The sequence below is a fragment of the Apodemus sylvaticus genome, chromosome 5 (assembly GCF_947179515.1).
Source record: "Apodemus sylvaticus chromosome 5, mApoSyl1.1, whole genome shotgun sequence".
Classification (NCBI taxonomy): domain Eukaryota; kingdom Metazoa; phylum Chordata; class Mammalia; order Rodentia; family Muridae; genus Apodemus; species Apodemus sylvaticus.
Genome location: NC_067476.1, coordinates 103,227,285 through 103,243,558, shown reverse-complemented (window position 1 = coordinate 103,243,558; position 16,274 = coordinate 103,227,285). Strand labels below are relative to the sequence as shown.

The 16,274-nt window shown below is 43.5% G+C and overlaps 1 protein-coding gene across 2 annotated transcripts in view; it reads right to left on the bottom strand.

Moving 5' to 3' along the window:
• Stard9 (StAR related lipid transfer domain containing 9) overlaps positions 1–11,854 on the bottom strand; it is a 140,767-nt gene extending 128,913 nt beyond the window's left edge. For both annotated transcript variants that reach the window (XM_052183314.1, XM_052183313.1), the window contains exons 1-3: positions 11,670–11,854; positions 9,267–9,336; positions 6,532–6,648 (exon numbers count right to left, since the gene is read on the bottom strand). In XM_052183314.1, coding sequence (XP_052039274.1) covers positions 6,532–6,648; positions 9,267–9,336; positions 11,670–11,716 — 234 coding nt within the window. In that variant the 5' untranslated portion in view covers positions 11,717–11,854. The remainder of the gene's footprint in view (positions 1–6,531; positions 6,649–9,266; positions 9,337–11,669) is intronic.
• Positions 11,855–16,274: the final 4,420 nt, after the last annotated feature.

Sequence of the window (16,274 nt, the reverse complement as noted above, 5' to 3'; positions counted from 1 at the left end):
GTGATCCTGGGAATGTAGATCTGTGCAGAATTGTGTGCTTGGCACATTAAAAGTACTAGGATCAATTCTGAATGCTACAAAAAACAAAGATTAAAGTCCATGCTTGCTTTTACATTTTATTATTTTTATGTGTGTGAGTGTTTTGCCTGTAAGCATGTCTGTGCTTAGTACTCTCAGATGCCAGAAAGAAGAGGTCTTTGGATCTCCTGGAACTAGAGTTATAGATGGTTATGAACTACCATGTGGGGTACTAGGAATCAAATCTAGGTCCTCTGGCTAGAGCAACAAGTGCTCTTAATGGCTGAGCCATTCCTCCAGCCCTAGTGCTTGCCTGCTCTTGCAAAGTGACACAGTTTCAATTGCCAGCACCCACATCATGCTGCTCAAACCCATGTGGAACCCAAGCTCCTGGGGATCCAACACCCTCTTCACATATGCTCACACTGTAAACATGTAATTAAAACCAAACCAAAACAGTCTCTGAACAAAGAAGGAAGTTTTATCTTACCTGTCACCCATCGAATTATTAATTGAACAATTAATTTACTAATTATTACCAGGTCATTTAGGATATGTGGCACTAGAAATACAGGAAAAAACTGTGAAGGATGCTGTGTGCGCAGGCCTAGACACTGCTTGTCACCAGTCAAGGATTTGACTGTTGGTGCTATCACTCGATTGTGAGACCTTAAGAAGCTGCTCGCTCTCTCAGTGCTCACAGCTGCCCTTAAATGAAGATATAACCACTCTACAAAGGAATATTATTCTAACAGTGTCTGCTGTTCAGTGAAATCTCCATTCCACTCCATTTTTGTCCTTTATATTTCCTGCTCCTGTTGTACCTCCAAAATAGCTTTTTGGTTTCTGCTGCTTTCCCCACCTTTATTCTTTTCCCAATGTTTTCATTTACTCTCCAAGTTCAGTAGATTCCAAAGTCGTAAAAGAAGAGAAGGCTAGCCTGTTCCCCATACCCTCCTTACCTTTTTGAAGCAGCAGAAAACAGACTACCAGCTAGGCTGAGACATCTATGTTGCAGTTCATGGTGCCTACCTACCAAAACCACAAGCAGCAAACATTTCCCTGAAATTTAAGGACAATTCTGTATTTGCAAAAATTGCATGTGTGCATGCATGTGTGTGAAAGAGACTGACTTAATGATTTCTGTCTAGTCTTCACCTTTAAAATAAGTTTCTAGGAATACATATTATACATTAATTTGTAGAGTGTTTGCCTAGCATGCATGGGGCTCTAGGTTTGATCCCCATCTCTGTTTAAAAGCAGGCTTGGTGGTGCTTGCCTGTAATCCTAGCAAAAGCAGGAAAATCAGAAATTCCAGGTCTTCTGTTACAAAGCAGGTTCAAGACCTCTGGGGAGTGGGTAAAATCCTGAGTGAATGTGTATTTTGACAGGAACACAGCCATGTCAAGGACCCCAATGTCAGACCCATGGTAATGGCAAAGACTTCATCTGGTCCAAGTATGGATGTTAAAAATGACAGTCTTCATCTCCAACAAAGCTTCCTCCTCCTGGATGACTACGGCCTGAAATTACTTCCCCATAGAAACCTCTTCCTAAGTCTGGCCAAACATGCTTCATCATTCAGTTGTGTATAATAAACCACTTCCTTGGTTCAGATGGAGAAAATGAACTTGATAAGACTTCCGGCTGCTGCTGGTGCAATTCCATCACAGCACATGATCCTGCAATCCTAGCTTTTCTGCATCCTGTGTCTGTCCTTTCTTCATTCCTAGTCACCCAGTCAGGTCAACCACAAAGGCATGTAGATTGAAGCCAAGGGCCAACCTGAGATACCTGAGATCCTGTCTCAAAATTTCTAAAAAGAAAAAAATAAGTAAAATAAAAATATATTTTAAAAAAGTCTTGGGTTGGTGAAATGGCTCAGTCAGTAAAGTGTCTGCCAGACAAGCAAACGGATCTGAGTTCAGCTCTCTAGAGCCCATGTAAAAAGCCCAGCAGACATGCCTGTAGCCACCCATAGTCCCCTTCTCAGCCCCTACAGAGACAAGCTGAAGCTTACTGGCTAGCCAAATTTGGCCTAGCCAAATCAATGAGCTTCTGAAGGTCCTGAGTTCAAATCCCAGCAACCACATGGTGGCTCACAACCATCTGTAATGGAATATGATGCCCTCTTCTGGGAGTGTCTGAAGACAGCTACAGTGTACTTACATATAATAAATAATAAATAAATCTTTAAAAAAAAAAAAGAGTATCTCCAAAGATAAAGGTGGAAGGCTGGTGAAATGGCGCACTGCAGAAAAGTGCTTGCCTTACGAGACTGATGACTTGGAACCCAAGTTAAGTTGGAGGGAGAGACGAGACTCCACAAAGTTGTCCTCTGACCTCTTTATTTATACCCACCTACATGGTAAATTAAATAAAACATTTTTAAAATCATAAAAAGCAAAATAAAGGTGAAATATAATAATGGAAGAAAGATCTGAAGTCATCCTTGGGCATATACAATAGAGCACACACCCGGAAAATACCTTGAATGGTGTCTAGAACTTTTTCTATTATTAATACACTGTTTTATTTACTTACTTTTTTTTTTGAGACAGGTCTCTGTGTTGCCCATATTGGCCTGAGACTTTCAGGCTCCTGGCATTACTGGTATACATAAGTGAGCACCCAACTCAATACCCTGGAAATCCACTTAGCTACCACACATATAAGAATTCAAAAACTCAAGCCAGGCAGTGGTGGCACACGCCTGTAATTCCAGCACTCTGGGAGGCAGAGACAGGCGAATTTCTGAGTTCGAGGCCAGCCTGGTCTACAGTGAGTTCCAGGACAGCCAGAACTATTCAGAGAAACCCTGTCTCGAAAAAAACAAATCCAAAAAAAAAAACCAAAAAAATATTTCAAAAACTCTCCATAAACTATTCCTTACATCTTAACAATACATAATTCTCTGCAAATTAATTAAAATCTGTTCTATTCTAATGGACATGTAGACCAGCTAGTTCCTATGCTCTGCAAACTGTAAACTTATCACATTCTGTACTTGGCATTATTGCCCATCTTTGCATGTTTGGGTCAATATTCTGTCATTAAACAATCACATACAAATGCACATGAGGTGTGCTGTAATGGCAGTTTTTCTCTTGGTTCCTGCAGTATAGTCCTTTAACCATTATTAGGTCTTAGATAGTGCATATGTCCAGAAATGAGTCTTGGCTTGGTACAATCTGGGCTGGTTGGATAAAAGCCAGCATTCCTCAGGATCTTGGGCAACAGTTCCATCCAACAATAGGAGTTATTTCCCTTGCCTCTGGCAGGAAAGACATGGCTCTCCATTGACATATGCCTAAAGCTGCCTATAAAACCCATACTGGCTCCCAGGCTCCTTCAGTCCCTCGTCATGAACCCATTTCAAAGCCCACATGATAGCCTCCTGGCCCTTCTCACCTCCTGCACAGCGTTATCACACTCTCTCTGCCTGGACCCTTCCAGATGCCTCTGGATGGTCTATTATCCACAATAAAAAACATGCTCCCTTATCATGGAGCAGCCACCCTGATGGTTTCTTTACTGCATCCTTCAGACACAATCATGTTCTACAAAAGTATGGTTCCTCTCCCAGGCCTCTCTCCAGGTTTCTGACATTCTCAGAGTAAAGTCCCAAAGCAGAAGAAATCTGTTATCTCTTTTTTTCTCTCCCTCCCTTTCTCCTCCCCTTCCCACTTCCTCTCCCTTCTCTCTGTTTTCTTTCCACTCTCTCTCTCCTCTTGAAAGGCTTATAGTATTGTGTGGTGTTTGGGATTCAGTGTACTACGAAGACCAAAGAACTATAAAAACACTAGCAACCACATCATTTCACTACTGTAATTTCAGTTTTAGATTCAGTGGTTAGAGAGAGAAAAAGCTACTTATCTACAGAATTTTTTTTTTTTTTGATTTTTGGATTTGGTTTTTTCGAGACAGGGTTTCTCTGTTTAGCCCTGGCTGTCCTGGAACTCACTCTGTAGACCAGGCTGGCCTCGAACTCAGAAATCTGCCTGCCTCTGCCTCCCAGAGTGCTGGGATTACAGGCATGCGCTACCACTGCCCGGCTACCCATACAATTTTTAATCTTGAAAAGTTACACTGGTTTGGGTAATGTATTTTAGCCAAACAACAAACTATTTTTAAGATGAAGATTACCAGGAGAGTAGTGGTGATTGCTTTGCAAAGGGCAGGGCATGCTTTTTTTTTTTTTTTTTTTGACTCAGTCTAGTTTGTTGTGAACAGCCACTGCTGTTCTTGGTGGGTAGGGCTGAGCTAAAATTCCTTGAGGAAGTTTTACAAATATACAATAGGGCAAATGCACTGTGTGTGAGCAGAGAACTCCCACACCAATAGTTGGCTCATCACCAGGATGAAGTTAGATGAGTTTCCCAAGTGGAGCATGCTGGTCCCAGGAAGAATACCCTGCTTCAAAGAAGGGGTAGAAAAAGTGTGCACTTGCTTCCATGTGCTGTGAGAGACCGGTCATTCAGGATTTGAGCCACAGCACATAGAAACTCACATTCTACCTACGAGGTGGGCATTTAACATAATTACCTTAACAAGTACTTCATTATATGATATGCTACCACAAAAATGGTAGTAACATACATACACACACACACACACACACACACACACACACACATTACAGATACATGTACCACCCTCTTAGATGGCCTGAAAAGCTCTTAGAATGCTCATATGTTCTGTTAATGAAAAGACCAAAGCCAGGCAGTGGTGGCACATGCCTTTAATCCCAGCACTTGGGAGGCAGAGGCAGGTGGATTTCTGAATTCAAGGTCTGATCTACAGAGTGAGTTCCAGGACAACCAGGGCTATACAGAGAAATCCTGTCTTGAAAAACAAAAAAACAAAAAAACAAAAAAAAAAAAAAAGGAAGAAAGAAAGGAAAGAAGGAAGGAAGGAAGAAGGAAAGAAGGAAGGAAGGAAGGAAGGAAGGAAGGAAGGAAGGAAGGAAGGAAGGAAGGAAGGAAGGAAAAGACCAATGTCTTCTATCCAGTGGTAACTTTCCTGAATCTTTGAAGATCTCAGTGGAAGTGTCCCCAATACCAGTAGGCAGATGCCTAACATATATTGCATGTTAGGATCAAAAAACAAAGACCCAGCCGGGCACGGTGGTGCATGCCAGTAATCCCAGCAATTGGGAGGCAGAGGCAGGCGGATTTCTGTGTTCGAGGCCAGCCTGGTCTACAGAGTGAGTTCCAGGACAGCCAGGGCTACACAAAGAAACCCTGTCTCAAAAAACCAAAAAACAAACAAACAAACAAACAAAACAAACAAACAAAGACCCATGGGACTGGGAAGATGCTCAGAGGTTAAGAACCCATACTGCTCTTATAGAGGACTTGAGTTTGATTTCCAGCATCTATATCCAGCCAGGCCCAGGGTACTGCACTCATGTGCACACACACATACACACACACACACACAAATAATTAAAATTAAGGTCTAAAATACTATTCCATAACTCTGAAAAGGGTAATTTATAGTCACAGATTCATCATGCAACTTTGCACAGGCATGTGCCACCATGCCTTCTCTCTCTCTCTCTCTCTCTCTCTCTGTGTGTGTGTGTGTGTGTGTTCTCAATTTTAGGGTTAAACTGTCACGAAGTACCTTAATGACTGCCAGTATGAGGATGATTGGTTGTGGTCTAGCAAGGCTTGCTATCATATGAGGGCTGAAATCATAACCTTCTACAGTGTTCAACCAATGCAATACAATACATTGCTACTGCCCCCCAGAAACAAAGAAGCCCTAAAGATGCACTGGCCAGATCTCTAGATGCCTGGGCAACTTGAGAAAGAGATAGACAAAAACTACAAGGCACTGAGAAGATAACCAACAACACCTCAGTCCTCTCAATCCTCAGCCAGTAGAGCTTTGGAACTGACCTCTATACACTCTTACAGTCTGGAAAACTATCTGACTATCCCTTTCAGATTCTGTGTGGGAGCTCAAGTACACATTTAAGATCCTAATGAGATATCAGCCTCTAGGATTCCTCAGTCCTGCTGCACCCAATTCAAGGCCATGTTTACGGTGAGCCCTAATGATCTATTACAATAGCAGAAGACTAATTGCACTAAACCCCACACGAATCACAATGAGGCCCAAATTGGAAATGGACATTATCGAAGCTCCTATTCCTCCACCAAGCCATCTTTTCCCACCTTTTGGAATCATTTTTCAAAAAACTGCCACTCACTACCATACTAACCAATGGATCATAAATAACAGCCATCACTGAGATTCTATGCTAATCTACAGATTCCATGCTATAACTATACGGTTATAAAAACTGAGGCGACAATGCTCTTATGGAAATAACTTTAAACTGTCCACAATTAGTTTTCTCCTTGAAAACCAGTTTGCATTGAGATTTTCTAAATATTAAAGTTCTAATTAGAGTACTTCCAGCCTGCAACTGCCATAATAAACTGAAAAGTAAATTTACAGCAAACATTTGTAAAAAGGAGAATGAAGGGAAAATGACATTACCGCTTCCTGAGATGCATAGTGAGGGTCCTCTGGGTTGACTGACCAATAGCAGTAATCAAAGCCAAATGCCACAACCTTCTCCCGGGTGTCTCCAAAGCTCTCTGGTCGACTGTCCACCTAAAATTAAGCACAGAATCCAATGTCTTCCTTGTTGTATCTCTGGAATCTGGACAGGAGCTTTTTTTTTTTTTTTTAAAGATTTATTAATTATATGTAAGTACACTGTAGCTGTCTTCAGACACTCCAGGAGAGGGCACCAGATCTCATTACAGATGGCTGTGAGCCACCATGTGGTTTCTGGGATTTGAACTCAGGACCTTCGGAAGAGCAGTCAGTGCTCTTAACCATTGAGCCACCTCTCCAGCCCTGGACAGGAGATCTTGACTATGTTCTCCTGTAATTACAGAGACCTGGACTAACCACTGGAAGCCATAAAAGAAGAGCAGTTATGAGCACTGACTGCTCTTCCAGCGGTCCTGAGTTCAATTCCCAACAACCACGTGGTGGCTCACAATCATATGTAATGGGATCGGATCCATTCTTCTGGTGTGTGTCTAAAGACAGCTACAGTGTACTCATATAAATAAAAACAAATAAATAATATGTTTTTAAAAAAGAAGAGAGAACACACTTTTCTCCATCTCACTAGAAACAAATAGAGACCCAGAGAACTAAATATGACTACGACACTAACATGTCTCCTTTTTACAAACACATGAGCTATAGGACGGCTCAGGAGAGAAATCCTGTAAGGGATATATATCTTCCTCACTCACTTCTTCTCTATGGATGTCTGCAGAGGATACTGACAGCATATGAGTAGTACAGTCCCTGGGTCCAAGAGATTTCATCAATCTGGAGCTTTCATTGACAGGTCCTACAGGAATCTACCCTCAGTGTCTTGGAAATAGTATTAGATAGAACAACCAGGAACAATCCAGTGGCCGAAGGCAGAGGAGGGTAGGGCCAAAACTTGGAATTGCACTGAGTCTTCGGTACTGGGGAGAATGACATTCTTCACAGAAATGCCTAGTCTTACTATTTAAATGTAAACCCTGGCTTTCAGGTGACAATGGTCTTCCTATGAAACCACGTCTCTTGCAAAGATTTCCTTTATCTTCTTCAGAGAGTAGAAAAAAAATCTCAAGAATGGACACCACTAATTCCTACTTCACAAATATAAAATGGGCAGATGCTACAGCAGCACAGTAGTCTGTAGGCATGTTTTGTGTGCTGGCTGCTCCACTGCCCTCTGCCAGCCTCCAGGAGGGAAAGCAAGGCTTACAGAGGAATGCTCCTTGAGGAGAACTCAGCACTAAGAGTGTCCAGGTAAAGATTAAGGGGATATATATTCCAAATACACATTTTATAGAAGAATAAAGTTTGAAAGAGCAAAGGCAACTCTGACATTAGCTACTCAGAAACTACAGAAAACCCTGGCTGTCATGAATCAGAGCCTGTTCATAGATAACCGACTTTAGGGAAGCCAACAGCCAAGGTTTGTAGAGAGAAAACTAAAATTTGTTCTTCAGGGCTGGAGAGACGGCTCAGAGTCTGGCTGCTCTTCCAGAGGACCCAGGTTTGATTCCTGCACCCATGTGGTGGCTCATAACCATCTGTAACTCCAGGCCCGAAAAGAAGATCTGATGCCCTCTTCTGATCTCCTCGAGCACGAGGTACACATGTGGTGCACAGTCATACATGTAAGCACAACACCCATACACATAAAATAATAAATAAGCATTTTTTTAAAGTTTGCTCTTGGCCAAGCTTATTCTCCAGTCCCCAAAGTACGCTGAGATGATTAGCAAGAGAGATAAGTAAGAGGAGGCAGGCAATGAAAGGTCCTTTGTCTGCCTGGAGTTCCTGTTTAAACTTTGGCAGGACCCATTCTCAAGAGCTAATGTTAAGAGGAAACAAATCACATCACAGAAGTTACACAAGAGAGGGCATAGCTCTGAGACTGGGGTCTAGATAACCTCTACTCTGCCTCAGCTTCGTCAGTTCTTGGCAATGCTAGCTTATACCAGAAGCTAACTACAGCAGTTGTCATGTGGTCACCTCCCTGGCTTCTTTCCACTGTTCAAGGTCTACAAAAGGAAAACGCATTCATCGTCCACATCAGGAAGGGTGGAGGAAGTTGACTCTAGGAGAGGGTGAGGAGGAGGGAAGGAAGTTAGTTCCCTGTGCCTGTCCAATTGTGCTCCAAAATTAAATAGGGTTGTAGAAGAAAATCTGCAACAAGACTCAGGCTAGTGGCCTTCTGGGATCTAAAGGTTGATGTCTGATGTCTGGACCACATTATGGCCAAAAACAAACCCTACATTATCAGGTAAATGCTAAAATTCCTAAGGATGCCATGGATAAAGTAATATCAGTTGAGGGGATCAAAATAAAGTTAACTGGTGTCCAGGTGAATTACAAAGACACAGAAATCGCCCCTGGCACTAGTTAAGATAATTATGGCCCATATTACATCCTTGGGGTTAGTTTCAAAGCAGCTACTAATCACTTTCCAAAAGAGTGGCACTATTCTAGTTACCAGATCATGGACCAAAATACCACATCTTCTGGCATCCAAACACAATTCTCTTGTTGTTTACTTGCTTTATGACTGGTCCAAGCTTCCTCTATTATCCTCTTCCATCTCCTGCTCTTTCATATATTAAACATATTCACCCCAAGAGGCCACCTAATAGTTCTTAATTAGGAAAAAAGCAAAACTTCAGGCTTACCTTTACATTCCTGATTTTTGCCACTTTGTCATCAACTTCCACAATAATTCTTCCCCCTTCTTTGGTCTCCCTAAGAAATAAGAACAGAAGTTAAATGAGAAAAAGTGCTTTTTGTTTAATTTTCTGAGACTGATTCTCATGTATCCTAAGAGCCCTAAAAAAGTTGTGGAAATTAATGCATCCTGTGAAAAGTATAGGACAGTGGGGGCAGAGTGCAGAATAGGCAGATGTTCTTCTACGGTGAATGAGTCTAGATAGACAAGGACAGCATCTCACAGTGACAAACGACTGAGGTCAAGGCTAGGGTTTCAAAACTCCTTCTGTGCTGCTATTTTATTCAAGGTCATCTCTAGCCCTATAGGACAAAGGAGGACCAAAAAAAAAAAAAAAAGGAATAATTTTGAGCAGCTCAGAAAGGAACAGCATGGTGTAGCAAGTCAAATCCTGCTTTTAGAACTTAAATAAGACAATGTTCTCATTTGGAAAAAATAATGCTAGTTTTGGCTAGGTGACTTTAATGGTTCGTTCACAAGTACAATTATCAGTGCTGATGATTTATTTGAATATTAGTACAGACTACATAATCAGCAGATTCTACACATGCAAAACAGCCTCAATGAACGGTGCCACTATCTCTGCAGAATTCTGTGGAAATTGAAGAATGGTCTGGTCTGAACTTCTTGTCTGAGATCACACTGTTTATATAACTGCCTCTGAATCTATGGTTGTGAACAGGGAGCCTGCTAAAAATCTGCTCACTCCTGGAGATCAGGAGGCTTGACAGTCTACCACTTACTCTCAAGGCTCTACACTGATGCTAAAAGTAAGTTTCCTGGTTGTTTTTCATTTTTGTTGGATGAGATATGTTATTCTTAGCAGTGACTGCAAGTAACAAAGGAGTTTCAACATCATTTTCTTAATCTAATCCATGCTATTTGAAATTCCTGGTTTCCAAGGAACTAAAAGTTAAGAGTAAAGGGTCGATGCTGCTATCCTAAGAACCCTAAAAGACAGCTTGGAAAGAATAAGTTCTCTTGGCGCTACTTCCTCCTGGACAGCAGCTACTTCCAGGAAGCCCCCAGCCCTGAGTCACCACAGGCAGTGATGTAAAGCCAGATGTTTAAAAGCCATTTACCAACCAAAACACAGCAATTTGGGGTACACTCTTTTGTGTTCCTACTATCTCACTGCTCTCATTCTGTCAAAACTTTTCAAAGCAGATGGCCTCTAAAGGGCAGACCTAATCCCATTTTTGTCATAGGAGACAATGCCTGTTTTTTACCTCTGTTCCCCAAAAAATCTAGTAGTTCCAATACATGTCGTCTGGTCTAGAACCACACTCTGCCATTTTTATTACCTATCAATCTCCGCTTCAATCCAAGCAGGTGTGCAAGGCTTCCATCCACACCCTAAGAGCCTAAACGTTGCTTTCTCTTCCTGGTCTTAGAGAACCGTGCACTTCTCCTTACTTGTCAGAAAACTCAAAGATCATTCAGAACAGTTCGGATACCAACTCTTGTGCAAAGCCTTCTCTGACTACCCAAGTGGGAGGAAAAGAGGATCAAGTATGCAGCTTCACATTGGACGCCTCAGGGGCTGAGGTGCAGAATCAGGCTCCTGCACAAGGAACCAGCACTGAAGCCGGGCAGTGGTGGCGCACACCTGTAATCCCAGCACTCTGGGAGGCAGAGGCAGGTGGGTTTCTGAGTTCGAGGCCAGCCTGGTCTACAGAGTGAGTTCCAGGACAGCCAGGGCTAGACAGAGAAACCCTGTCTTGAAAAAACCAAAAAAAAAAAAAAAAAAAAAAAAAAAAAAAAAAAAAAAAAAGGAACCAGCACTGAGGATGCCAAGAAGAGATGTTTGGAGAAACTTCCCCTATGTCACAGACCAGTCTTTAAATCACATCAACTGCTGAGTGCGGGTTGAAACCGTAGTCTCTCTGGGCCTCAATTTCCCTTCCATATCCTGAGAATTCTTCTTTCCTACGACCTCATAGAGCAACTCCATGTGTATGTATATAGGAACACACAGCCTCCAGTCCTCACTTGGCTACTCCCAGAACACCAAAAGGAGTGGAGTCTGCCCATCCTTTTGTACCTCCTCGTGTCATACTCCGAGAGAAAGACCCTACTAGGTGCACCAAGACCCAAGCCAGGTTAAACTCTAATTGGCAAGTCACCACGGATATGCACTCAGGGCAGCGACCCCTGGAGCCACACAGGAATCGCTATCTCCTAGGATGCGAAGCCGTCCCTCCAGGCCTTGTGGACCCGAGTCCCCGGGATAATTTATGTTTGATTTATTTTTTTTTCCCTCCGCGCCAGTCCACCCAGGGGAGGGCAGGGATCTCGCGCTCCTCTCAGTTCACTTGACCCCTCAGGCGCCCCCTCCTGTCAGACTCACCGCTGGCTGAGAGGCCGGACCCTCACGGCCACCTGCACATTCGCCATCCCTCCGCCACAACCCAAGACCCACACAGCGGTCCGGCGGAAGCATCCCTGGCCGGCGTCCAGCGAACAGACCCAGCCACGGGCACTGCAAGAGCCACAGACTGCCCCGCCCGTCCCACGCGCCTCCGGACCGCAGCCCCAGCTTCGCCCAAGGGGGCGGGTCCCACTAAGGTGTCAACCAATCCTCAGACTTGTGGGGCGGGCCTCCTGGCCTCGCTCCACCCTCTCACTTCTCTGAACGCTCCCTCTCGGGTGCCTGCAAACGTCCAGCAGGGGCGGGGCCCGCCGAGCGGACGCCGGCGCCCAAGCGCGAAGTACCGCCCAAGAGGGGCAGGGCCCACAGAGTCTCGGCCAATCGTGAGACAGGTGGACTGAGCAACCTGGTCTCGTTTCAACCCACGCACGTCAGACTCCACTATGCGTGCCACTTTTGTTCTAAAATCTGGTGACTGAATTTCTAGCTAATACTTGAAAATTCATGAAGGAAATTAGTAATTTTTTTCTACCCTGTTGGCCTGCTATGTCAAAACTGCGGCTAAATTTTAAGGTCAAAAATCAAGTGGAACCTATCATGGAAGCTGAGGCAGGAATATTTTGAGTTCAAGGTCAATTGAACTCAAAATACATGGTGATTTGAGGTCAGCCTGGAGTGCAGCGTTCAATCCGGTCTCTCTCTTTTGTTCTTTTTTTGGTTTTTCGAGACAGGGTTTCTCTGTGTAGCCCTGGCTGTCCTGGAACTCACTCTGTAGACCAGGCTGGCCTCGAACTCAGAAATCTGCCTGCCTCTGCCTCCCAAGTGCTGCGATTACAGGCGTGCGCCACCACCGCCCAGCTCAATCCACCACCGCCCAGCTCAATCCACCACCGCCCAGCTCAATCCACCACCGCCCAGCTCAATCCACCACCGCCCAGCTCAATCCGGTCTCAAAACAACAGCAATAAAGTGGGCAAAACAAACGATTTTGTAATTCTAAGGTGTGTTTAATGAAGTTTCTTTTGTTTTGGTTTTTTTTCCCTAACTTACTGGCAAATTTCTCTCTATTGCCCTGTATCTTTACTGCCACCCTAGCACAGAGCAAATGCCATCTGATCAGAACTGGTTTATTCAAATAATAAACAGCTATTTATATCTGTAAAGCCTAGAGCTCAGCTCCAAGGCTAAGGGAGCAAAACCCCTTCACACCCAGGGGTGCTGATGAACACTTAACAATTCCAACACTGTGGAGTTCTGAGACCACCACATAGGAAGTTCCTGTATCACACAGAAACAGAAACAAGGGTCGGTTTCTGATGGTGATAAATTTGTGTCCACTGAAGACTTTTGAATCTTCAGATATTATTAGAGAAGGGGTGGTGTTAGCCTTTGTATTATTAATACACAAGCTCGGTAGAGGTCCTGTAAGCCTTTATTTAATCACAGCAACTGGGAGGCAGAGGCAGGTGGATCTCTGTGAGTTTGAGGCCAGATTAATCTACAGAGTGAGTTCCAGGACAGCCTATGCTCTAACAGAGAGACCTTGTCTCAAAAAAAACAAAAACAAAAACAAAAAACAAAAGAAAGAAAGAAACAAAGAAACAAAGAAAAGAAAAGAAAAGGAAAGAAACGGGGGTGGGGGGTGGGGGGGGTGGGGGGTGGTAGCACACACCTTTAATCCCAGCACTTGGGAGGCAGAGGGAGGTAGATTTCTAAGTTCGAGGCCAGCCTGGTCTATAGAGCGAGTTCCGGGACAGCCAGGGTTACACAGAGAAACCCTGTTGGGGGGGGGGGGGAAGAGTGACACTCTAATGTATTTGAGGAAAGTGAGGCTGGGGAGTTATTCAGAGACTATTAGTTCATAGTATTTCCTAAGTAAGCCTCTATTAAGGCAGACACTGTTCTAAGCAACCAGAACATACCTGTCTGGTGAAACCTCTGACCTCATAGAACAGGGAGTAGACTAACAGGTAAAACAGTTTTAAAAAATGTTTAGCCATACAGCAAATTAAAATTTAAAAGTATATTTTAAAAACCAAGAACAAAAGAACAAAAGAACAAGTTGTAAAGAGAACAGGATCATGAAGTCATGTGGTGCGAGGTGTGTGCAGAGTCCTGCTTCAGTTGAGGCAAAGTTTTGAGTTCCATGCTAGCCTGGATGGCATAACAAGACCTAGTATCAAAACAAAATAAACAGTCAAACAAACAACAAAACAAAAGCCATACTGTTGTGTGAAAGGACAGACACAAGGAGCAGTCAAAGTAAGGCCTCTTGTATGTAAGACAGCCTTCATGGGGGGAGGGGGGTAGACGGAGGTGCAGAGCCAGGGTCATGGAATTAACATGAGGTCACAGTGGCCTCTTGGTTTTTTTATTCAGTGAACTGGGAAACATAGGAAAGTTTTGGAGAAAAGAGTAAAATTATTTGACTTACATGTTCTAATTTTCAAGTTGGGGTGTGGGGGGTGTGGAGTGGGGGGATGGGCCATAGAATGTGAGTGGATGTCACCATCTTTGGGAGTTCAGATCATTCCAGCCAGGCTTGACTGTTTACATCCCCTTATGGAAGGCAGGGGAGTTCACGGGATCAGCAACTGGGGAGTCAGCCACCCTAAACCACCTGTTGCATGTAATTCTGCCCTAATTACACTTAACGTGGGGAGAAGTTAGGGCTGCCTCCTCTCTGTGCAACTATGGGAAAGCCATCATCCCTGCTGGTAAAGACTGCCTTTTGGGGAGAAGAGCACCCACAGTCCTATAAGTAACCCCTTACCCATGTTCTGTAAAGAAGCCCAATAAACTTATTAGCACTCCAACAGTGAAGCCATAGGGGACCTTATGGACGAATTGACATTGCTTATTACTTATGTCATTCTGTGAGAAGGAATTTTAGCAACAACTTGGTAGTCATGTGGGAATCAGGTATCAAACTCAGGTCTGCAGGTTTGCATGAGCCTTTACTGGCTGAGCAGGGCCCTGATTTCTACCTTTGAAGGATTACTCTGACTGATGTAAAGACTAGTCTGAGAAGAAAGGCATGTAGAGCCCAGAGACCAGTCCGGAGGCTACTTAGCTCTCTGGTGGCAGAGCCAGAGCTATGAGTAATGTAGGTTCCTTTTTATTGTCCATTTGAAAGCACCAAGAGTAGTGTACTAGACACTAGACAGCTGGTTTACAATTTAGACTCATTTGGAGCCCCAGTCTCCTGGATAGGTTCTCTATTCAAGCTGAAATATTTTCTATTGTCAGGCTATAGAACATGACATAATTGGAACATTATAATTTTTTAGATTATTTCACTCAAAGCTATGGATGTAGCTCAATTGGTCAAATATATGTGTAGCATTCACATAGCCCCAGGGTGACAGAAATTGGGTGCAGTGGCACACACTTGTTATCCTGGTATTAGTAAGGGTCAGCAAATCCCAGGCCAGCCTGGGCTATATGAAACCTTGTTTTAAAAATAACAAACAAGAAACCCAAAACAATACAACAAAAACCTCCCAAACAAAAAAAGCACACTTCACTCATAAATATTTTGAGTACGTATTTTTGACATAATCACAATACTATTCTATTTTTTTTTTTTTTTTGGATTTGGTTTTATTGAGACAGGGTTTCTCTGTGTAGCCCTGGCTGTCCTGGACTCACTCAGTAGACCAGGCTGGCCTTGAACTCAGAAATCTGCCTGCCTCTGCCTCCCAGAGTGCTGGGATTAAAGGCATGCACCACCACCTCCCGGCTACTATTCTATTTTTTGTTTATTTTATGTATATGAGTACACTGTTGCTATCTTGAGACACACCAGAGGAGTGCATCAGATCACATTAGAGATGGTTGTGAGCCACCATGTGGTTGCTGGGAATTGAACTCAGAACCTCTGGAAGAGCAGTCGGTTCTCTAAACCACTGAGCCATCTCTCCAGCCACCACAATACCATTGTAACAATCAAATATACTGTTCATTACTGGCAGCAAAACTTCAAAGTCTAGGTTTTTACTCATGAGGTTTCTACACTCATGTTTAATCTGTGTTAAAACCTTTGTTTGTTTGTTTGTTTGTTTGTTTTAGGTTTTTTTCAAGACAGGGTTTCTCTGTATAGCCCTGACCTGGAACTCACTCTATAGACCAGGCCAGCCTCGAATTCAGAAATCCACCTGCCTCTGCCTCCCAAGTGCTGGGATTAAAGGTGTGTACCACCACTGTCCAGCCAACCCTAATTTTTCTTACAGGTGAGAGGAATAAAGATTTTTATTAATATTTTTTGGAGACAGCATTTTGCTGCGTAGCTCAGGCTGGCCTGGGACTCACACTTGTGATCTGTCTTGCCAACTCAACCTCTGGGAACATAGGCCCTGGACTTGTTCCTTAGCACTGCAAATCACACCCTCACTTATTTGAGACCAAACTTTTTTTTAAATTTGTGTACATGCATGTATTCATGTTTGTGAATGGGTGCTCAGGACATGAAGCCAGAGGTAGACACTAGAGATAGGGTATCTTCCTTAGTTGCTCCTCACTGTATTTATTGAGACAAAACTTTTTGCCGGGCGGTGGTGTCGCATGCCTGTAATCCCAGCACTC